Source organism: Rhinatrema bivittatum, chromosome 6 (genome assembly GCF_901001135.1).
Source record: "Rhinatrema bivittatum chromosome 6, aRhiBiv1.1, whole genome shotgun sequence".
NCBI lineage: Eukaryota > Metazoa > Chordata > Amphibia > Gymnophiona > Rhinatrematidae > Rhinatrema > Rhinatrema bivittatum.
Genome location: NC_042620.1, coordinates 182,698,178 through 182,719,264, shown reverse-complemented (window position 1 = coordinate 182,719,264; position 21,087 = coordinate 182,698,178). Strand labels below are relative to the sequence as shown.

The 21,087-nt window shown below is 47.2% G+C and overlaps 1 protein-coding gene across 2 annotated transcripts in view; it reads left to right on the top strand.

Moving 5' to 3' along the window:
• Positions 1-21,087, top strand: part of ALS2 (alsin Rho guanine nucleotide exchange factor ALS2) — a 282,347-nt gene that overhangs the window by 123,315 nt on the left and 137,945 nt on the right. For both annotated transcript variants that reach the window (XM_029606273.1, XM_029606274.1), the window contains exons 12-13: positions 4,130-4,195; positions 16,546-16,708. In XM_029606273.1, the coding sequence (XP_029462133.1) occupies positions 4,130-4,195; positions 16,546-16,708 (229 nt within the window). The remainder of the gene's footprint in view (positions 1-4,129; positions 4,196-16,545; positions 16,709-21,087) is intronic.

The window sequence follows — 21,087 nt, the reverse complement described above, 5'->3', positions numbered from 1 at the left end:
AAGCCTTCCACGAGAAAGTCTTACCTATACAAATGGAACAGGTTTAAATCATGGTGTTCTTCTCAATCCCTTGATCCCTTTAACTGCTCCACCACAAAGTTTCTAGACTTTCTCTGGCACTTGTCAGAATCAGGGCTAAAAACTTCCTCCATCAGAATCCATGTCAGTGCGGTGGCCGCCTTCCATAAACTTGTCGGGGATGTTCCTATTTCGGTACAACCCCTCGTAACACGTTTTCTGAAAGGCTTGCTTCACCTTAAGCCTCCACTACGCCCTCCGGTCCCTTCTTGGGACCTTAATCTGGTTTTGGGTTGGCTCATGAAACCACCATTCAAGCCTCCCCAATCCTGTGATCTGCGCTATCTCACATGGAAAGTGATTTTTCTTCTGGCAATCATGTCTGCTCGCAGAATTAGTGAGTTACAGGCCCTAGTTACCTATCTGCCTTACACTAAACATCTGCAGGACTGGGCAGTACTCCGCACTCACCCTAAGTTCTTACCTAAGGTAGTATCGGAATTTCACATTAATCAATCCATTATACTAACTACCTTCTTTCCCAGGCCCCACTCCAATCCAGGAGAACAGGCACTGCATACCCTTGACTGTAAACTGGCTCTAGCCTTCTATCTAGACCGTAGAGCTGCCCACAGGAAAAGCGCTCAATTGTTTGTCTCTTTCCATTTCATCAAATTGGGGCAGCAGACTCTCTCCTCCTGGTTAGCGGACTGCATATCCTTTTGCTATCAGCATACTCCTGTGAGGGCCATGGCGACTTCAGTAGCGCACCTACGCTCGGTGCCGCTTCCTGACATTTGCAGGGCTGCTACCTGGAGTTCTCACCATACCTTTACAGCCCATTATAGTTTAGACAAGGTTGGAAGACCAGATTCCATCTTCGGCCAGTCTGTCTTGTGAAACCTTTTTACAACTTGACGTACTAACACCCTTCCGCCTGCCCGTTAGGGTTCAGGATGCCCTCTACCAAATTCCACCCTAGTCCTTGTGCCTGTTGCACATCTTGGGTATATTTGGTGCATTTCTCGTACATCCTCAGCTCGGTTCTCTCCCATATGTGAGGACTACCATCCTGCTTGTCCTGTGAGAAAGCAAATGTTGCTTACCTGTAACAGGTGTTCTCACAGGACAGCAGGATGTTAGTCTCACGAAACCCGCCCGCCGCCCTGCTGTGTTGGGTTAGTTACGTCTTCTTATTTTATTTTTCGGCACTTCTGTAGCTTTAAACAGGACTGAGGGGGGACCCCGGCTGGCTGCAGGTTTAGTGCCATGCTGGGCATGCCCAGTAGGCGCCAGTCAAAGTTCTAGGAACTTTGACAAAAGTGTTCCGTGATTGGGCTCCATCCTGTGATGTCACCCATACGTGAGGACTAACATCCTGCTGTCCTGTGAGAACACCTGTGACAGGTAAGCAAGATTTGCTTTCCCTATATGTTGATGTCCTGATTTTTTTTTTTTTAACTGATATAGCGCATTCTGCACCAATCATTATGGAATTGTTAGAATACATGGGAGAGCATCTGGCTATACTGTTAATAACACCAAGTCGCAACTCTTCCTGATGGGCCCTATGGTAACGGTGCTCAGATATCTTTCAGCATTCAAACTAGTAAGAGAAGGATTTACTTATCTGTGGATATTTGTGGTAAATGATGATTTGTTTTTTTTTTATATATAAAGATTACGGCCCTATTTTCCATAAAATTAAGAAGGACCTACAGGCATGGAAGATCTTTCTGACTCCTGGATAGGCAGAATTAGTTTACTTACAATAATGGAGGCAGTATGTTAATTTTATCTATTCCAGTGTGTTCCCTGTAAATTCCCTGCTAGTGTTCACAGAGCTCTGTTTGGATAGCGCCAATCCACCTTTTTTCTTAGGTAACCAATTTAATAGCTTATTACTTGGCTGCTAGGCTGATCTGCCTTAAGACCTGGTTTAAGAGTGACAAGAACTCATTAAGGCTCCCACTGGAGAAAGATCAGGCTTGTGAAGTGGAATTACCTACATTGTTGTTTCTGCCTCCATCCTCTGTGTGGCAGATCTGATTGTAGAAACAGCCTAATACTAGCTTCATGCCCTCACGATCTGGTGACCTGCATCATTTTCTTGGTTTAACAGACAAACGTTTTGTTATTATTCCCTATATATTAAAAGCCATGTATTTCAGGTTGTAAAGTGCCAGTTTGGTGGTGTGGAATGCACAGTTCTGGGGAGATAGGGCCAAAGACATTTTCGAAGCTTAATGATGAATTTGATATTGATGCCAACTTATCTGGTATGTATGGGTTGAGGCAGGCACTGGAGGCTTTTCTTAATATACAAGAACTTTTGAGATCCCTAAATGGGATGGAGAGATTGCAGGACATATCAGTAATTTATCAAGGTATTCTGCTAGCTAATTATGGGTCAGACACTTTGACTGCAGCTATATAAATGCAGTGATGTCCTTGGGAACTTCCCTTGATGAAAAGGATTGGGAATGGCTATAGAATGTGGTACATCGAATATCTATATTTGTTAAAAGGGTTGAATTAATGTTTAAGCTGGTGCCTAAGACTTGTCAATCACCTTGTTACTTTTCAAGGCTATTCAAAGGGGCTAATACTAGTTAATGGTGTAATTGTGCGGAGTTGGGAACTTACAAGCATATGTGGTAGGATTTTCAGGGGGTTATCATTTCTGGGCAAGAGTTACTCATGAGATCTCCGATAGTATTGAGCAGCCACCTGACACCAGCCTTGGGTCTTCTGGGAAGATGGGAGGGTTCACAGGTTCTCCAGCAATTTAGAATGCTTATTTCTCAACTATTGGTGGCTTGCTTTACAGTAGCCAAATTCTAGAAGTTTAATCTGTTTCAAGCATTGGGGTGCAGATACTCAAGAGAAATTGTGGATATTGAAAGATGGAGATTTAATGTATTAGGAGAAAGAGCTAAATATGAGAGGATCTGGGATTTTTATAGCGAATACTATGGTTTGGATTGATGTTACTAGCTGAATAATGTGAAAATTTGCAGATGAGATGTGATTGCAAGATGTTACACATGTAATTTCATCATGTTGTAATTTGCTAAAAATAATGTATAAAACAGTTTTTGTATGCTGAAAGTTAACTAAAAAAAAAAAATATGGATTTATTTTTAAACTATTGGGCAATGTGTGGTAGTGAAATAACTCCTAAATAGGCTGCCAAGCATTAGTTTTGTGAAAAAGGTCACTTTAGCATCGAGAGTCTCAAGGCAGTTTCCCCATTATTATGGTACCTTTTATGGTAGAAAAAGCAACTTTTAACTCTTGTTACTGGGCAACATCTTATCCAGTGTTAAACTCCTGTATACTCGGCTTGTCATCTTTGGCTGTGGAGTTGTATTTGACATAATTTAGGGGCTTTAAAATACTGACGTGGCTGAAAAAATATCATGCTCCTTTCACCCCTTTTTTGATCTCTTGGTCCTGTTGGTTGCAGCTAATTAGATTCTCCTAAGCCCATCTTTGCAACCTTAATGGGCAGCTTCATATATTGTATATGTAATATGTGCCTTGACATCTCATTTTTAGGCATTAATTTACAAAGTAAAAGCAAATATCTAATGGGTAGATCATTTCCATCCATCTGTCTGTCTGATCTCATTTCAGCAGTGTCACCAGAGGACAGATTGACTTGATATTAGGGATTAATCTGACAGTTGTGAATATTAGAGGCAGTGGGAGCAGGATTGCCTTTTGGGTCATTTTGGTTTCAGTCATACTAACAGGTTTTAATATGCACTGTTCCATAAATGGGAAAAGTGATTTATGTGTGCTGCATGGAAGAGGTGGTGTATATGTCGGATGTAACACTTTCTGGATAAACACATGCCAAGCCCACATTTATTTATTTAAAAGATGTATCTAGTGGGAGTATATCTTTTAGACTTGTTTTCATGTTCTGTATTTGCTTATCTCCTCTGTAAATGCTAATATGCAGCATTGTATAGCGCATAACAAAGGTGTGAAGCACTGTAGAGACAATGTGCTATATGAAAAGAAATCTAGTTATGACAGTATCAGAATCTTGAATAGACTATGAGATGCACTAAATTGATGCAGTGTTTTCTGTTTCTTCCAGATACTGCTCCTCTATCTCAAATTTTCTGGTGATGGGAGGGTTTCCCCTTCTTTCCAAGCCAGCAATGTAAGTAAATCTTTCCTAGTGTAACATAGTCACCCAAGAACCACATCCATCAATCTGCTGATTTTCAAACATCTTGCCATGGTGCCTAGATTGGGTCATATTACTGTTAATTATAACTGCATGCATCAGTATTTATTTTATTTATTTATCAAGTTTTATATACCGTCGTTCGGTTTCGCCATCACAACCGAACGAGGGTATATAAAACGCAATAAATATTCTTAATATTCTTAAGTACTGGTGGCACTGCAGCAAATAGGCAGCTGATGCACCCAAACATATACACAATCTATCTATGCAGAATGTTTGCAAGGGTACTGCATGGGGGACACCCAGTGGAATACTGTTAATGTATGCTCTGATGCACTGTATACCATAACAGTGAACATGCCCTGAAATTCCACCTGTATGGGTATGTATATATATTTTTTTTCCCAAAAAGTATTTAATAGTAAACATTCCACTCCAAACTGGCTTCTGTAGCTCCTGAGCCTCTTGATATGAAGCATGAAAGAATGGCACAAATGCAATAAAAAATGTATTGTAATTATCAATACAATATTCATTTTTACCAGTGGTAGATGTGCTCAAAATGTTCAATTATATTCTTGTTTCATGCCTTCTGAGACAGACTAGTGAAATTTTTTTTTTTTAAATAGTGAATTACTCTTCAGCCAGTCAGAACAGTCCAGATGCATGATTATGCCCCACAACCAGTAGATGGAGAAAGAGAACAGGTTTGCTGACATCACACCTTATAGGGTCCCATCTTTACTCAGCCTGCCAGTATTCTCTGTCTCCAGCAGATGGTAGGCAAACATCCTGAACTGTACTGAGTCCTGGTGTTAGACTGGATAAAGAAGAAGCCAGCGGATTGGGCCTCTCCTATCATGATAACCTCTGAACTCCCTCCTTTGGCTGAGCTACTCCTAGGGTGAAAATCTTGAACTCCCTCCTAGTTGTGCCTAGCCTTTTGAAGAGGGGGCTCCCATTTGGAATGGGTTTTTTCCATCTAAGGATGTGAAATTCCTGCTGCAGGCCCCCCCCCCCCCCAAATCTTTTTTTCTTGTTTTATCCCAGGACAAGCAGGATGGTAGTCCTCATATGGGTGACGTCACTGGATGGAGCCCTATCACAGAAAACCTTCTGTCAAAGTTTCTAGAAACTTTTGACTGGCACACTGAGCCTACTGAGCATGCCCAGCATGCCATGATCCCTGCAGCCATAGGGGTCTCCCTTCAGTCTCTTTTTTTTTTTTTTTTTCCTCGTTGCTGATAGCCTTGTGTTTAAGGAGCTCTGTGAGTTTTTTCACAGATATTTCCTCACGGAAATTCAAAATGTTTCTCTTAAAAAGTTCCCTACACGGGTCTCCTTTTGATCGACATTCAGTGAGTACCTTTCTGGGAGTTTTTTCAGTCTGTTCCTGTTACCTCACATCAGTACCCGCAGGCCACCGACCGTTTCTGGCCTTATTTTTCATTATGGCCACGGGTTTTAAAAAATGTCCTAACTGCCCTCGAACGATGTCTATCACCGACCTGCATGAAATATGCATACTTTGCCTCTGTCCCAGTCACAATGTCTGCGCATGTTCCATCTGCGCACAGATGACTCCAAATGGCAGGTGTGCCCGTCTCGATAAGATGGAGAATCTCTTCAAAAAAGTTACTCCATCAATATGGACATAACCTTCACCGATGATAGTACCTTCTTCCATCGAAAAAAGTCACTGAGAGAAGAAGATAAACGGTGACCGTCTGTTACAGACTCCATCTGTGACATCAGTGGCTTCTTCCTCGGTGTCCAGGTAAAGACAAGACCGAGCATCGGGGAAAAAGACATCACCGTCATTGGACCAATCCCATGCCAAGTGGAGGATGGCCATCGATCCGATAGCAAAGTGGGCCCGGGTACACGAGTCTCCGTGCCCCTCTGTACCCGAGGCATGGAAGCGCTCCCCACCGGGACCGGTGTTGGAGACTGAGCCACCACATATTCATGTGGATAAGCCAGTAGCACCCATTGTGCCTTCTCCTGTGACAGTGGATTCCATCCCAGTCTCCAGAGAAGAGATGAATGTCCTGGTGAAACAGGCGGTCATCGAGGCAGTCCAGAATTTACAGCCTCCATGGATACCGCCCCCCCGCCCCGCCCCATACCGGCACTGACGCCAGAGCCATCGGTGTTTGCACCACTGTTAACCAGGGTCGATGCCTTGATCGGTGCCTTCCCTACACAACCAATGCGAACAACACCAATGGAACCTCCGATGACTCCGACAATACCCATTCCAGGTTCATCGGAAGATGAGGACTCGACATTGGACCCATTACCTGGTCCATCAGGGCTTTCAAAATCCCATCGACCGAGACTTCCTTCGATGTCTCTTCCCGGTCCATCAGGGGACTCCAGACATTGGTTCCCATTGAGGCCATCGATGCCCAACTTACCTCCATCGATGCCAAAGTATCCTCCTTTAAAGGCATCGAAAATTTCATTGATACCAAAACGTCCTATTATACAGGATACTCTTCCTCCACCTGGGTCTCACTTAGAATCCCAGTATAATCCATGGAAAGATGTGGATACGGATGATCTCATCTCAGAGCCCTCTCCACAAGAGGAAAGAAGAAAGTCTCCTCCAGAAGACCTATCTTTCTCAAATTTCATAAAAGAAATGTCTGAGACAATCCCATTTGACCTAGTCACAGAGAGGACACCAGACATAAAACACTAGAAGTCCTAGAAGGAAACTATTAAAGTGGCAGGTTTTACCAAATCTTTTTGGGTAGTCTCCAAAAGCGCTGTTACATCCAGAGGAGAACTAACTACAGGAGATAATTCCACTGCTTCATTCATATCTCCAGAACCCTTCTTAAGAGGGTATATAATATATATAATGTATATAATATATATAATATATATAATTTTACAAGAATGTTTTATTTAAACTAATGTAATCTATGGTAAATAGTTCTATTGTAAATACATACCTCTGTAAATAAGTTCCATCTACTTTAACGGTTGCTCTTTTCTATCTCATTCTACCTATCTTTTCCCTCTCTTCTCCTGTCTCCCCTTCCCCTCTCCTCTTTCTGGCCTGCTCCCATCCCATGCTCCCTGTTCATTGTAATTTCCTCCTATATTTGAGTTACCTGTAAACCGGCGTGATGTGCCATACGAACGTCGGTATATTAAAAGTTGTTAAATAAATAAATAAATAAATATATATTATATATTGAGTGGAGGAGTAGCCTAGTGGTTAGAGCAGTGGGTTACGAACCAGGAGACCAGGGTTAGAGTCCCACTGTCACTGCTTGTGACCTTGGGCAAGTCACTTTACCTTCCATTGCCTCAGGTACAAACTTAGATTCCCTGTACGTACCAGGATCAGTCCAGGACACCTGGGTTGTGACTCCGCACCAGTAGGTGGAGACAGAGCAAAACTTGTGGGCGGAGCCATATATGCCCCTGTGCCAGTCACAGCCCCTCAGTCTTACTCTGTCTCCAGTAGGTGGTTCAGGTGCGGTCACAGCCTCGGCCTGCACTAATTCTGGTAGTTAGTCAGGTTTTTTGGAATTTTTTTCTTTAAATTTGGTTTTGGAAACTTTTCATCTAGATAAAGAAGATTTTGGTTTTGGAAATGTTTTCTTCTAAAGAAAGAAGACTCCCTCGTCCTGAGAGCCTCCCAGGGGGGTTGGGAGGTTCTGAGGGGACCATCCCCCCCTGGTAGAGGCCGCTGCTGAGGGTTGAGGACCCGGCCCTTGCTGGCAGCAGCGTCGGGGGTGACACCGGGGAGCCCGGTTCACTCACCCCCGCTGGAGCAGGCACGTCAGGACCAGGGACAGCATCCAAGCGGCAAGCGCAAGTACAAAAAAAAAAAATCTGTTTTGTTTTTACTTTGCGGCTTCCTCGACTCGCCGGCTCTCCGTCCTTCGCGGCTTCGTTCCGGGGGGGGTTGATTTTTACTGTAGATCCCTTCTGGGCACTGGCCGGTCGTGTGGGGGATGCCGGTTCTCCGTCCTTTGTGGCTTCCTTCCGTGGGGGAGGTGAATTTTTTGATACTGCAGATCCCTTCTGGGCACGTGCCGGTCGCGTGGGGGATGCCGCGTGGAGCCTCCTGCCGCGTGTGCGGCCCGGCGCGCACACCTGTATAGGGACGGCGTGTGTTTTTTCACGGGTCTCGGGCGGCGGGGGCCGTCCGAGACAGGTCGGTGAGCGCGGATTCGACCAGCGTCGGGGCTGCCGTGTGATGAGCAGGCAGGGGATAGCTCAGCTGTTTCGTCCCGCTGAGCGCCGTTCCCGCTAAGCGTGGGAACGGCGGCCATTTTAGGTGCAGTTAGTCAGGCCGCGCTGAAGGCCTTAGAAAATGGAGGTCTCCCTCCGGATCTTCCCCGCAGCAGCGAGCCCCCGGGAAGCCCTCCCCGGGGAGGGGGGGGGCTGCTTCTCCGGTTTAGATGGAAGGGGCCTCCTCTGTTTCGGAGGCCTCCCCTTTTCTTCGGATTTCCTGAAGTGCAAAAGATCAAGGCAGCAGAGGAGGAAAGCGGGGAAAGGATCTGAAAAGCCCTACGATCCTCCAAAGCGGAAGTGCCCGGTGCGGGCAGACCGCAGGAGACGGACTCCGGAGCCCTCCGGTCCTCCAAGGCAGAAGTGCCCGGTGCCGGGCAGCCCGCAGGAGACGGACTCCGGCTCCTCCTGTTCGGAGGACGCAGCCCCGGCTGGGGGGGGCGCTGAGGAGCCGGAGGAAGGGGGGTCAGACCTGCCAGGTACCAGCACAGGTACAGCAGTGGATGGAGTTGACCCCAGAGTAGTCCGCTTGTTCCCATGGGAGGAGTTGGCCCTTTTTTCCTGGCCATCCTGCAGTAATTTGGGGTGGAGGCCCACAGATGGAGTCTTGACCGGGGGCCAAGATGGATCCGGTCTTTTCCAGCTCACCGGTCCAGCAGTGGCCTTCCCGTTCCCCTTTTTCGGCTGTGGACATTTTATTCCGGGAATGGGATACCCCGGAGCGGGGCCTGAAAGTGAGTAGAGCCATGGTCAAGTTGTATCCATTACCAGCAGATACTCTGGAGCTTCTTCGGGTTCCCAGAGTGGACGCAGCGGTGTCGGCGGTAACTACGAGGTCAACGATCCCGGTTACAGGAGCAGCCGTTTTCAAGGATATCCAGGATAGGACAATGGAACTCCAGCTTATGCAAGGGTTTTTCAGGTGTCGGCCTTGGGGGGCGCGCGGCGATTTGTAGTAACTTTGCGCTGTGTGCTGGGTTCCGGTGGACCCAGGTTCTCCAGGCCCACGCGGATCTGTCGGAAGAGGAGGCGCGGCATGCGGATCACCGCAGATTCTCTGTATGACTTGCTCCGGACGGCCACCAGAGCTATGGTCTCGCCCGGATCAGCGAGGCGCCTCCTCTGGTTTCGGAACTGCGATCCCAGGTAGTCGCGTCCTCCACGTTCGTCGGGACCCTCGTATGGGTATTCTTCCCCCCGGACCCCTCAGTGACAACAGTCCTTTCGGGGGCAGCGGTTCGGTATGCCCTCGCCGCAGCCTCTGTAAGTGGTCCAAATTGTTGGGGTGCGGTTAATGTTGGTTTTCGAGGACGGGGCCAGCGTTACGGCGGACCAGTGGGTCTTCGGTGTGTTAAGTCGCGGCTACGCGTCAGATTTGTTCGAACCCCAGCGGACAAGTTTCTCGTCGCTCCTTGCAAAGCTCCGGAGTAAGAGGCGGCAACGCTAGGCACCATCCGACGCTTGGAAGTTCAGGAGCTGTGGTTCCGGTCCCGATCCATCAGCATGGCGACGGCCGTTGCTCCATTCGCTTCATCGTTCCAAAGAAAGACGGCACGTCAAGACCGATCCTGGATCTCAAAGGCGTGATCAGATGTCTGTGTGGGAGAAGATTCGTTCGGGGATTGCTTCGGTGTGCCCGGGCACATTCTTGGCTTCCCTAGATCTTACGGAAGCGTCCCTTCAAGGGGACTTCGACCGGAGTCCCAGAAATTCCTGAGGTTCTGCATGCTGGGACGTCCCTATTGTTTCCAGGCGCTGCCGTTTGCTCGCGCAACAGCTCCCTGCACATTCACGAAAGTGATGATGGTGGGGGCGGCGCAGCTACGCTGGGAAGGCTTCCTGGTTCATCCTTGCCGGGACGACTGGCTGATTCGCGCAAAGTCCGAGGGTCAGTGTCGACGGGCGGTGGCCCGGGTCCTACAGATCTTGCAGTCTCTAGGCTGGGTAATCAATTTCGGCAAGAGTCAACGGGTACCGACCCAGACCCTAGAATTCCTCGGAGCGGTCTTCAACAAGAGACAGGGTAAACTGTTCCTACCCCAGGAACGCAGGTGCAAGCTACTGTCTCAGGTGAGGCGGTTGCTGTCTCTTCCCGGTCCTTGGGTCTGCGATTGTCTGACGGTCCTGGTTTCGATGATTTCAACACTCGCCATGGTTCCCTGGGTGCTCGTTCATCGGCGGCCGTTGCAGTCGTCCTTTTCTATCCCGATGGTAGCCGGTCTCGAAGGAGTTCTTCCTGCCTCTTCCACTCGAGGGCCAAACGAGATCCAGCCTGCGTGGGTGGCACAATTCCAAGCTTGTGGTGTGTCCCTGCTGGTACCCGATTGGGCGGTGGTGACCACGGATGCCAGTCTCTCCGGCTGGGGAGCAGTTTGCCTAGGGAGGTCGGTCCCGGGGCTATGGTCAGCGTCTCAAGCCCAGTGGTCTATCAGCCGACTAGAGACCAGAGTGGTCCGTCTGGCTCTACAAGCCTTCTTACCGTTAGTACGGGGAATGGCGGTCCGAGTATTATCGGACAACGCAACCACCGTGACCTACATCAATCATCAAGGAGGGACAAGGAGTCCACAGGTGGCTGTAGAGGCGCAGCTCTTGATGTCAGGGTCAGAGCTAATCTCGGCAGCATTGCAGCCTCCCACGTTGCCAGGGTCGACAATGTCCAGGCGGTTTTTTTTTTCTCAACCGTCACCTCCTCAATCCCAGAGAGTGGGAATTGGGAAGAGCCGTTCCTCTTCATTTGCAAGTCCTGGGGAATGCCCCACATGGGCCTGATGGCCACGTGGCACAACGCAATCGCCCCGAGGTTTACAGTCGGAGTCGAGAAGGGGAGCAGAAGGGGTCGACGTGTTGGTGATTCCCTGGCCGACGGATGTGCGTCTGTACGTGTTCCCGCCGTGGCCCATGCTCGGCAAGATTCTGCGGCGCATAGGATTGCTCCCGTCCAACGTGATCTTGGTAGCACTGGAGTGGCCGCGCCGTCTGTGGTTCGCAGACCTCGTCCAGTTGTCGGTTGCGGCACCCCTTCGTCTCCGGGGGTTCGCGGGGCTCCTTCATCAGGGCCCCGCCTGTTTGGAGGATGCGGATCCCCTCTGTCTTGCGGCCTGACTTTTGAGAGGAGTCGGTGGCAGAGAAAAGGTTACTCGGACGCGGTAGTTGCTACGCTGCTGAGGTTCAGGAAGCAGTTCTATGTCCCTGGCTTATGTCCGGGTCGGGGTAGTCTTTGCGGAATGGTGCGTGGAGCGGAGTCTGGATCCCACTTCCGCTGCTATGTCCGATATTCTGGCTTTTCTCCAGGCGGGGCTGGCTAAAGGCTTAGCGTGCCGTTCTCTACGGGTCCAAGTGGCGGTGCTTGGTTGTTTACGAGGTAAGGTCCAGGGAACCTCCCTGGCTCTTCACCCGGATATTTCTCATTTCCTTAGGGGGGCTACACTCCTCCGTCCTCCTTTGTGGCCCCTTGGTCCTTCTTGGAATCTCAACTGGGTGCTTACCGCCTTCGGCTCAGCGCTGTTTGAGCCCCTGAAGCGTTCTACGATCAGGGATCTCATGTTGAAGACCGTATTCCTGGTGGCGATTACGTCGGCTCACCGTATCTCGGAATCGTAGGCTCTGTCCTATCGGGAGCCCCTCTAGCGCTTTCCGATTCGGGAGTTTCGTTGCGGACGATTCCTTCCTTCCTGCCCAAAGTCGTCTCGGTTTTCCGTTTTGCATCATTCGGTAGAGCTTGCCGTTTTCGCGGTTGGGGAGTCTTCGGACACGAAAACGAAGACCTTAAGAAACCTGGATGTGCGAATCTCTCTTCTTCGCTATCTAAAGGTCACTTATCCTTCTCGGGTGACGGATCATCTGTTTGTGCTGACTTCGGGTCCACAGGAAGGTTCTGCGGCGTCCTGCACGAAGATCGCCCGTTGGTCTAAGGAGGCCGTTGGCTCCGCGTACTTAGTGCGGGGCAATTCACCGCCTGTGGGTCTTCGGGCTCATTCGTCGCGGTCTCATGCTGCGGCTTGAGCGGAATCTTCCCGGGGGTAGCCTCAAGAGATTTGCAGGGCGGCTACCTGGAACTCGTGGCATACCTTCATTACACATTGCCGGTGGGATGTTCAGGCTGCTGAAACTGGGGGGTTTGGAGTGAGGGTTCTCTGAGCGGAACTCTCTGCTTCCCACCCTCGGTAAGTTAGCTCTGGTACATCCCAGGTGTCCTGGACTGATCCTGGTACGTACAGGGAAAGGAAAATTAGTTTCTTACCTGATAATTTTCGTTCCTGTAGTACCAAGGATCAGTCCAGGATCCCGCCCGCAGTGCTACGCTAGTGTAACGGAGAGTCCGCTCATCGATGTGTTTAGGTCAGCTGACCCCTTGTTTCTTCGCTCTCCCGGTTGGGGAGTCCGGTTCCTGTAGGGGTGTTGGAATTTTTCAATTGCAAGTTGGTAAAGTTTGCTCTGGTTACCTTATGGAGTTTTCTACTTTGACATTACGTATGACTGAGGGGCTGTGACTGGCACAGGGGCATATATGGCTCCGCCCACAAGTTTTGCTCTGTCTCCACCTACTGGTGCGGAGTCACAACCCAGGTGTCCTGGACTGATCCTTGGTACTACAGGAACGAAAATTATCAGGTAAGAAACTAATTTTCCTTTGTAAGCCCTCTGGGGATAGGGAAATACCTACAGTACCTGAATGTAATCCACTTTGAAGCGCTGAAAAAAGTGTGAAAAGCGGAATATAAAAAAGAAAATCAAATAAATATACGAGAAATAAGTGACAGTGCTTTCTCTGGGATCTTCAAATTTTCAATTAAGTATCTCCTCCACATTTCTTGAGGGGCCAATGTTGGATCCCTGGGGAAACTTATATGTAAGTTTTTCCCCCTAAGTTGGTTTTCTAAATTTTCCAGACGAAAAGCGAGCATTTGATTTTCTTTCATAACATTTTGTTGTAAAGTCATCAATTTTTCCATCTCTGTTTTATTTAATTCACAGCTCTTCTTTATTTCCACCACTTTTGCCTCCACATGCTTAATATGAGTATCCAGGGTTGAAAAAGAGTTAAACACAGAATTAAATTGAAAAGCCAAATTCGAATTTAAAGCCTGGATAGCGTCCCATAAAAGAGTCCAAGGTAATAGAAGTAGGTCTTACCAGTTCAACAGGCTGGTAAGTTACCTGCCGAAACGTTGTTTCTTCTCCTTGCTTTCCTACTCCGTTGGCAGTTGAAGCCCCCTCCTTTCCTGGATCCAAATCCGGCACTGTAAGAAAAAACGCCAAATCAGACAGCACTGCAGGGTCTCCACAGTCTCTCTGCCAGCTCTCCCTCAGGCCGGCCCAACACATGTGCTTTCGCAGGGGTGGAGGGGGCACGCTGCTCCTCCGGGAAATGAGATTGACAGCTCTGGGAGCGAACCAGCTTCCTCTGCTTGCTGGCTGTGCTCCAGCGAGCTCACAACCGGACGAAGTCCTTCCCGTCGGACGTGGAAGTCCAACGGACCCCGAGTCTCCACCAGCGGCAATTGTAGAGGTAAGCCCCGCTCTCTGGCTCTTCTCTTTCTGCCAGAGTGGGGCATTTTAGAGGTAAAAAATGACCGGGCTCCTTCGGGCGTCTCACGAATGGCAAGTCAGAGCAGCCATCTTGATTCCCCAGGATGAGGCTCCTGATTCCCCACTTAGGCAAAGTTTTATCCTTTGAAAAAGCAAGATATAAATGAAGGCTAATAAGGTAGACACACTGGTTTGTGCTGAAACTAGGACTTCTATGCCTGAAGAGGGAGGAGCCTCTCTCAATGATGTGCAGGTTAGGAAGATTGACATGGTGCTTAAACAGGCTTTTGAAACATCCAGTCTCGCTCTTCAAGTGGCTGCCTGCAGCAGGATTGTGGTAAGGGCTGGATTACTCTTGTTTTAGCATATTCAGGAGAATTCTGTGGAAAGTGCCAGATCAATGTTGATGAAGGCCAATCGATCTCAGTAACACTTGACCACCCCAAGGTGCAGAAAAAATCCTGGGGTCTCCATATACCCTTTGTTCCACCCCCACTGTTTCTGAAGGTGGCCATAGTGAAAAAATAAAGTTTTTTGTTTTGTTTTTTTTTTTTAAATTAAAAGTCCTGGAGCAGCCCCTGCTCCCAGCTCCTCCCATTTGAAAAATATTTGCTCCTGCCCCCCCCCCCCATACCCACTCTTTGGCCTCTCCCTTCTCCTTATTACTGTAGCCTTAGTGGCATAGTTGGGGGCCCAACAGTGGCCATTTTTCAAATTGCACTGTGATGGAGCATAGGCATAATCCAGCTGACCAGCACCATTTTGAAAAATGGCTTCCATCGGGCCCAGAGCCGGTGCGCGCGCATGTTATAAAATCGGGGGTCGGCGCACCCAAGGAGGTGCATAATAGTGCACCTTGCACAGTACCTTTATTTCTTCCCAAGGTGGTTTCATCTTTTTATCTTTTATTTTACACATACTTCTATTCCACTACTTCATAACGTGTTCAGTGTGGATTACAATCAGGTAAACATTCATAAAACATCACAGCACACGATAAAACAAAACATAAAAACAGCATCTTAAATCATGTAGAAGCTTTCACAAAAACAGACCTTTAAACCTTTCCTGAAAAGTTTAATATTTCTCTCCTTTCTAAGCCTCAGTGGAAGTGTGTTCCATAATTTAGGGCCTACATATGACAGTGCCGTCGCATGTTTTCTCAGTCTAAAATTACCAGTAGCAGGTAAAGGCAGAAGCTTTGCACCTGAGGATCGCAGCATATGTGGTGGAGAATACCAAGTAAATCAGACGGTTTGACTTCCTTCCAGAGGGATGTATACCGGGAAGAGTATACTCTACTACATCATCTGGATGTAACTTTGATACTTGAAGGTGACTAAGGATTCAGGCAATCCTTTTTAGTGGCCCTTTTTAGTGGTCCCAGAGAGAGTGAAGCAACTGCAAAGACTTGGTAGAGTAGAGAGGTCATATACGCTGATAAAGATTTATTTCTTTCCAAAACGTTGAGGGATCACTCTGCTAGGGCACAGGCTGCATACTGGGCTGAACGTCTCTTGGTGTATTACTGGAAAATCTGCTAGGCGATGACTTGAGTTTCATTGCATTACCTTTCAATGCATTATTGCTTTGATGTCCAGGCCAGGAAAGAGACAGCCTTTGGCTCAGTGGTCATGACGGCAGGGATGGCAGTTTTTCCACCCAGTAGAGGGATAGCTTGGGTACGTCCCATGCATTTGGACTAGTCTGGCTGGATGAAGAGGAAGGAAAAATTTATTTTTACCTAATGTCTTTTCTTTTGAGTCCAGCCAAACCAGTCCAGTACCCTCCCTAACTGCTAGGAATCTTTCTGTGGAATCTATTGACTGTAAAAATTCTGATGGTTCTTGCTTGAAAAGAATGTAGTCACTGACATTGAGCCATGGTTTGGTGGTTCTTAGGTATTGAACTGTTGGATTTCCTTTCTCTTTAATTCCTAACTTATCTTGTTCCAGGAGATACTGACAGGTTTAGGGATGCATGGGACCCTATAAGGGGTGATGTCAGCAAACCTGTTCTCTCTCACTCTTCATCTGCTGATTGGGGGGCATAACCCATTTGTCTGGACTGGTCTGGCTGGACTCAAGGAAATTATCAAGTAAGAATACATTTCTCCTTTTCTTGAAGTCTCCTATTTTTCATGAGGAAAAAAAAAATTGTCTTTGTTCACTAAGATACAGTAGAGTCCTCAATGTGCAAGGGTATATTCTCTTTGCTTAATTTCTCTGCATTACACAGTATTTAAGGTATTTTGATTCAGGCAAAAAATTGTCAAGGGCTTTCTTCAGATTCTGTCATCTTTCCTCTTCCACATGGCTATTTACCATGTTATTGCATATTTAATAGTGCAAATTTTAAACTTTGATATACATCACTTTGGAAGATTTTATTGTAAAATTTGGAAAGTGATTTATAAATTTTATAAATAAAATAAGTAAAGTCCTCTACCTCTCTTATGTGAAGAACTGAATTTGTCACAAAGGTTTATGGTGCTTTTGATTACATCCCATATCTGTCCCCATTCTCTTTAGAGACTTTTTCAGCAGAAATCTGGAGCTGTTGCAGCATCTGTCTGAGATGAAGGGCAGTGACCTGCAGTTGGTGGATGTACTCAACGATCTCTTTTTCGTACCAGTCCAGCGACTTCAGGAATATGCTCGACTCTTGCTAAAACTTGCAACGTGCTTTGAAGTGGTAAGTGATCTGTGTTTATTGAAGATTTTCTCTATAAATAGAGGGGAATTTTTTTTTTTTTTGCTGGGTCTTAACAGGACTTTATCGCCTTACTGAACCCCCCCCCCCCCCCCCCAAAAAAAAAACAAACCAAAAAACAGCCCAGCTCACTGATGCTGTTCAGGTGTTCCACTCCCCAGGTTGGCTGGGGATCGTTTTTATTTTTTATTCAGACTTATTACTCGCCTAAATGGGCTAGGCAATGTACAAATAAAAACATACATAAAATGCTGATTGTTCATAACATAAATCTTTCAACAAAAGGCAAGGACATACGAGGGCTGAGTGGAAAATGCTTACAACAATATCATAGCCTAATAGAAGGCCTGCTTAAACAGCTGTTTTTAATAGCATCTTGAAAGTTTTTAGACTGTCTGCTAGGTGCAGCGCCTATGGAAAAAAGTTACATATAACAGGAGCCGCAAGAGAGAAAGTGCAGTCCCTAGTGTTGCACAGCCTTGCATGGACTGGTGAAGGTACATCAAGGAGGCCCCTTTTGCAAGGAGCAAAGTTGTTGTGTGGGACAATACAAATGTAACAATGCATTGCACCAAAGAGTGACTGATGCCAAAATCAATTTGTAAGTAGTGACCGCACTTCTTTGTTCAGTAGTCAGTGTAAATCTATCAGTATAGGTGTAATATGATCACATCTTTTGCTGCTGGAAATGAGACAAGCGGTACATTGAGCAATAGTTGAAGGGGTCTTAAAGTTACTGCAGGTAATCCCTTAAGAATGGGCAAGTAAACATCCTTTCATTGACAAACCTTGCCGGGAGCAGCAGGGAGACGGTGACCGTCCGTCACCGATGCCATCCAGGACATCAGTAGCGCCAAAAAAGCAAACCGGAAACTGATCCAAAATTGCAAAACAAGAGGATCAGTGAACACCAGGAGTTCTTTATTTCGCACAAAACATCATAAAAAGCCAGACTCAGGCCGAGTTTCGCTCTTTGAGCTGCTTCAGAGGCTGACAGAACAAAACAAATATAGTCACATATAAAAACATATAAATGTAAATAAAAACATGAATAAAAACACATACACATATAAAATCAAAAAAACAAACATAATTATTACTAGACACCACTGAATGACAACAATATTCTAACATGGTCTGATTAGTAACACTAAATAACCACTCCTTATATGGAAATCACTTTGTATAAATAAATAAATAAAAATATGCATAACTTTATACGTGCCCATATATGAATCCATCTATTATTAAGCAACTTTGAAATACCTATTATGTGTAATGCCGGTGGTTTGTCTCCATACAGCAGTTCAGCCTCTTAAGTAATGCTCAGACAATTACCTTGTAACAAATTGTGAAACATCTTGAAACAAAGAATCACATGGTTGTCTAGTTAAAAAAGATACTGACATACAGACAGGGAAAGCAAAGGTGACTAAAACTAAAAATGAGACCATAAAATGAATGTGCACCTGCTATATCTTCATAAAATTTGCTATAACAGCGCTGTCATATTAATTTTAACCTGCTGTATTTGAATACTAGTGCACTTAAAAGTAGCTTAAAAAATAAATAATAAAATGTGGCATACAGGAATCTAAATAAAACCAGAAAGCACTTGTCAAATTGAGTGCGAAAAGATACTATCATACAAAATTAAAAACCTCACGCTGACACGCAGACAGGGACTTAATGAAAAAAAGTCATGAATTAAATATAAAATTAAGACTACTGTTATGTTTACATGTAAAACGCAGGGAACTGGAGCTTAAAACTGAAACCATAAAACAGATGTACAGCTACGATGTCTTATACATTTTAGCAATTTTCTATGAGACATCGTAGATGTACATCTAGTCCGACGGCAGCTCCAGGTCCATCGCACTCAGTCTATGCGCCGAAGTACCTTTCCTATCAGGGGCCAGGGTGGAAATATGTACAGTAACATGTTTGTGGGCCAGGGAAGCACTAGCGCATCGACCCCTTCGGCCCCTCTCTCTCTCCGCTGGCTATAGAATCGCGGGGCCTTCGCATTCTGGAAGATGGCCATCAGGTCCATGTGTGGTGTGCCCTACCTTTTGCAGATGAGGTGAAACGCTTCCTCCGCTAGCTCCCATTCTCTGGGATCTAGATGATGCAGACTGAGAAAATCCGCCTGAACATTGTCTACTGCGGTGATGTGACACGCCGCAATGTTGCTGAGATTCCGCTCCGCCCAGCACATCAAACGTTGCGCCTCCGTCGCCACTAGCTGGCTCCTTGTCCCGCCCTGGCGATTGATGTATGCTACTGTAGTTGCATTGTCCGACAAGACTCTGACCGCCTTCCCCCGAATCAGCAGGAGGAAGGATTGCAGAGCCAGAACCACCGCCCTGGTCTCCAAGCGATTGATGGACCACTGAGATTGTGCCCTGGACCACTGTCCCTGCACCGAACGTCCAAGACAAACTGCTCCCCAGCCGGAGAGACTGGCGTCCGTGGTGACTACCGTCCAGTCGGGCATGACCAGGGGCACTCCACACATCAGATGATCCGATACCAGCCACCAGTGGAAACTGGTCCGCACGTGGAAGAGGTAGATGGAATTGTTCTGACACCGGCTTCCAGCAGGGACAGCAAGGCTGATTGCAAAGGACGTAGATGAGCGAAGGCCCATGGAACCAAAGCTAGCGTGGACGCCATGGAGCCCAAGACCTTCAGGTAATCTCGTACCAGAGGCATCTGTAGGGACAACAGGTGCCTCACCTGACTCTGTAGTTTGACCACTCGCTCCTTGGTGAGAAACACCTTGCCCTGCCTTGTGTCGAACAGAGCTCCCAGAAACTCCAAGGACTGAGTAGGAGTCAAACGACTCTTGGCAAGATTGACCACCCATCCGAGAGAGCGCAAGAGCTGAAGGACCCTGGTGACTGCCGTCTGACTTCGCCCGAATCAGCCAATCGTCCAGGTAGGGGTGCACCAGGAAACCCTCTCTCCGGAGTTGTGCCGCCACCACCACCATCACTTTGGTAAATGTGCGAGGAGCGGTAGCAAGGCTGAAAGGGAGAGCTCTGAATTGATAGTGCCTGCCCAGAATGCAGAACCGGAGAAATCTCTGATAAAACGGTTGAATGCCTATATGGAGATATGCTTCCGTGAGATCCAGAGAAGCCAAGAATTCGCCTGGCTGAACTGATGCAACAACAGACCGAATCGTCTCCATTTTGAAGCGCGGTATCCGAAGACACCTGTTGACCCTCTTCAAGTCTAATATTGGTCTGAATGTCCCCTCCTTTTTGATTCATTGTTTCAAGATGTTTCACAATTTGTTACAATATTATTTGCTGTTTGTATTGAAGGTAATTGTCTGAGCATTACTTAAGAGGCTGAACAGCTGTATGGAGACAAACCACCGGCATTACACATAATAGGTATTTCAAAGTTGCTTAATAATAGATGGATTCATATATGGGCACGTATATATATATATATATATATATATATATATATATAACTTTATACGTGCCCATATATGAATCCATCTATTCATCTATTCTATAGTGTATCAGGAGTACACTATACCCATTGGTCCTGAGTCCATCTGCTACACGCTAGGAATATATATATATTCCTGTTAGCAGTTGGAGATGGATCAGATTTCAATCTGATGTCAGCCCCTAGTACCTATACCCCTGCAGGAAGTGCAGCTCCTCAGTATTTTCTGTCTCCATAGCAGTTAGGGACTATCTGCACGCTCTCAGAGCATTAGACCAAAATTTAAAGAACAAAACCGAAATTTAAAGAAGAAACCTACCTGAAGACGAGCCCCGCACTCCTGCGGTGATACCCGCGGGTCCCTCCCCAGTTGAGTTTCCCGAGGTGATTTCCGTGGTCCCTCAGGGGTGAGCCTTGGTCTGGTGGCCGATTCGCGGCAGGGACCTAGCCCCCGAATCCTTGGGCGCGGCATAGAGGCAGCCTCGGTCCGGTGGCTGAGAGGCAGCGGGTGCACCCCCTCGAGCGCGGTGGTGAAGGTATTTGCCCTCTCCAACCGCAGACGGAGACCGCCCGGAGCAAAACCGGGAAGCGCCGAAGACAAGGTAAGGTGTAAAACTTCTACTTAATCCAGTCTCCGAAGATCGAGGAGGAGCACAGATCGGCGATCGGAATCTGTGCCACCGGGTTGATCCGCCCTAGCAGGGCCAGGCCCCGGCTGTTCCAGGGTCTGCCCACATGGAGACCCTCCAAGGAGGTCGCCATATTGCCCGCACGCTCGCCGTCGCCATCTTGGCCTTGTTCGCCATGCCGCCCGCCGTCCGATCCAAGCGCACAAATTAAGCTAAGCGCACAAAATTATTTGTGCGCGTATTCTTAGGCGCACATAAAAC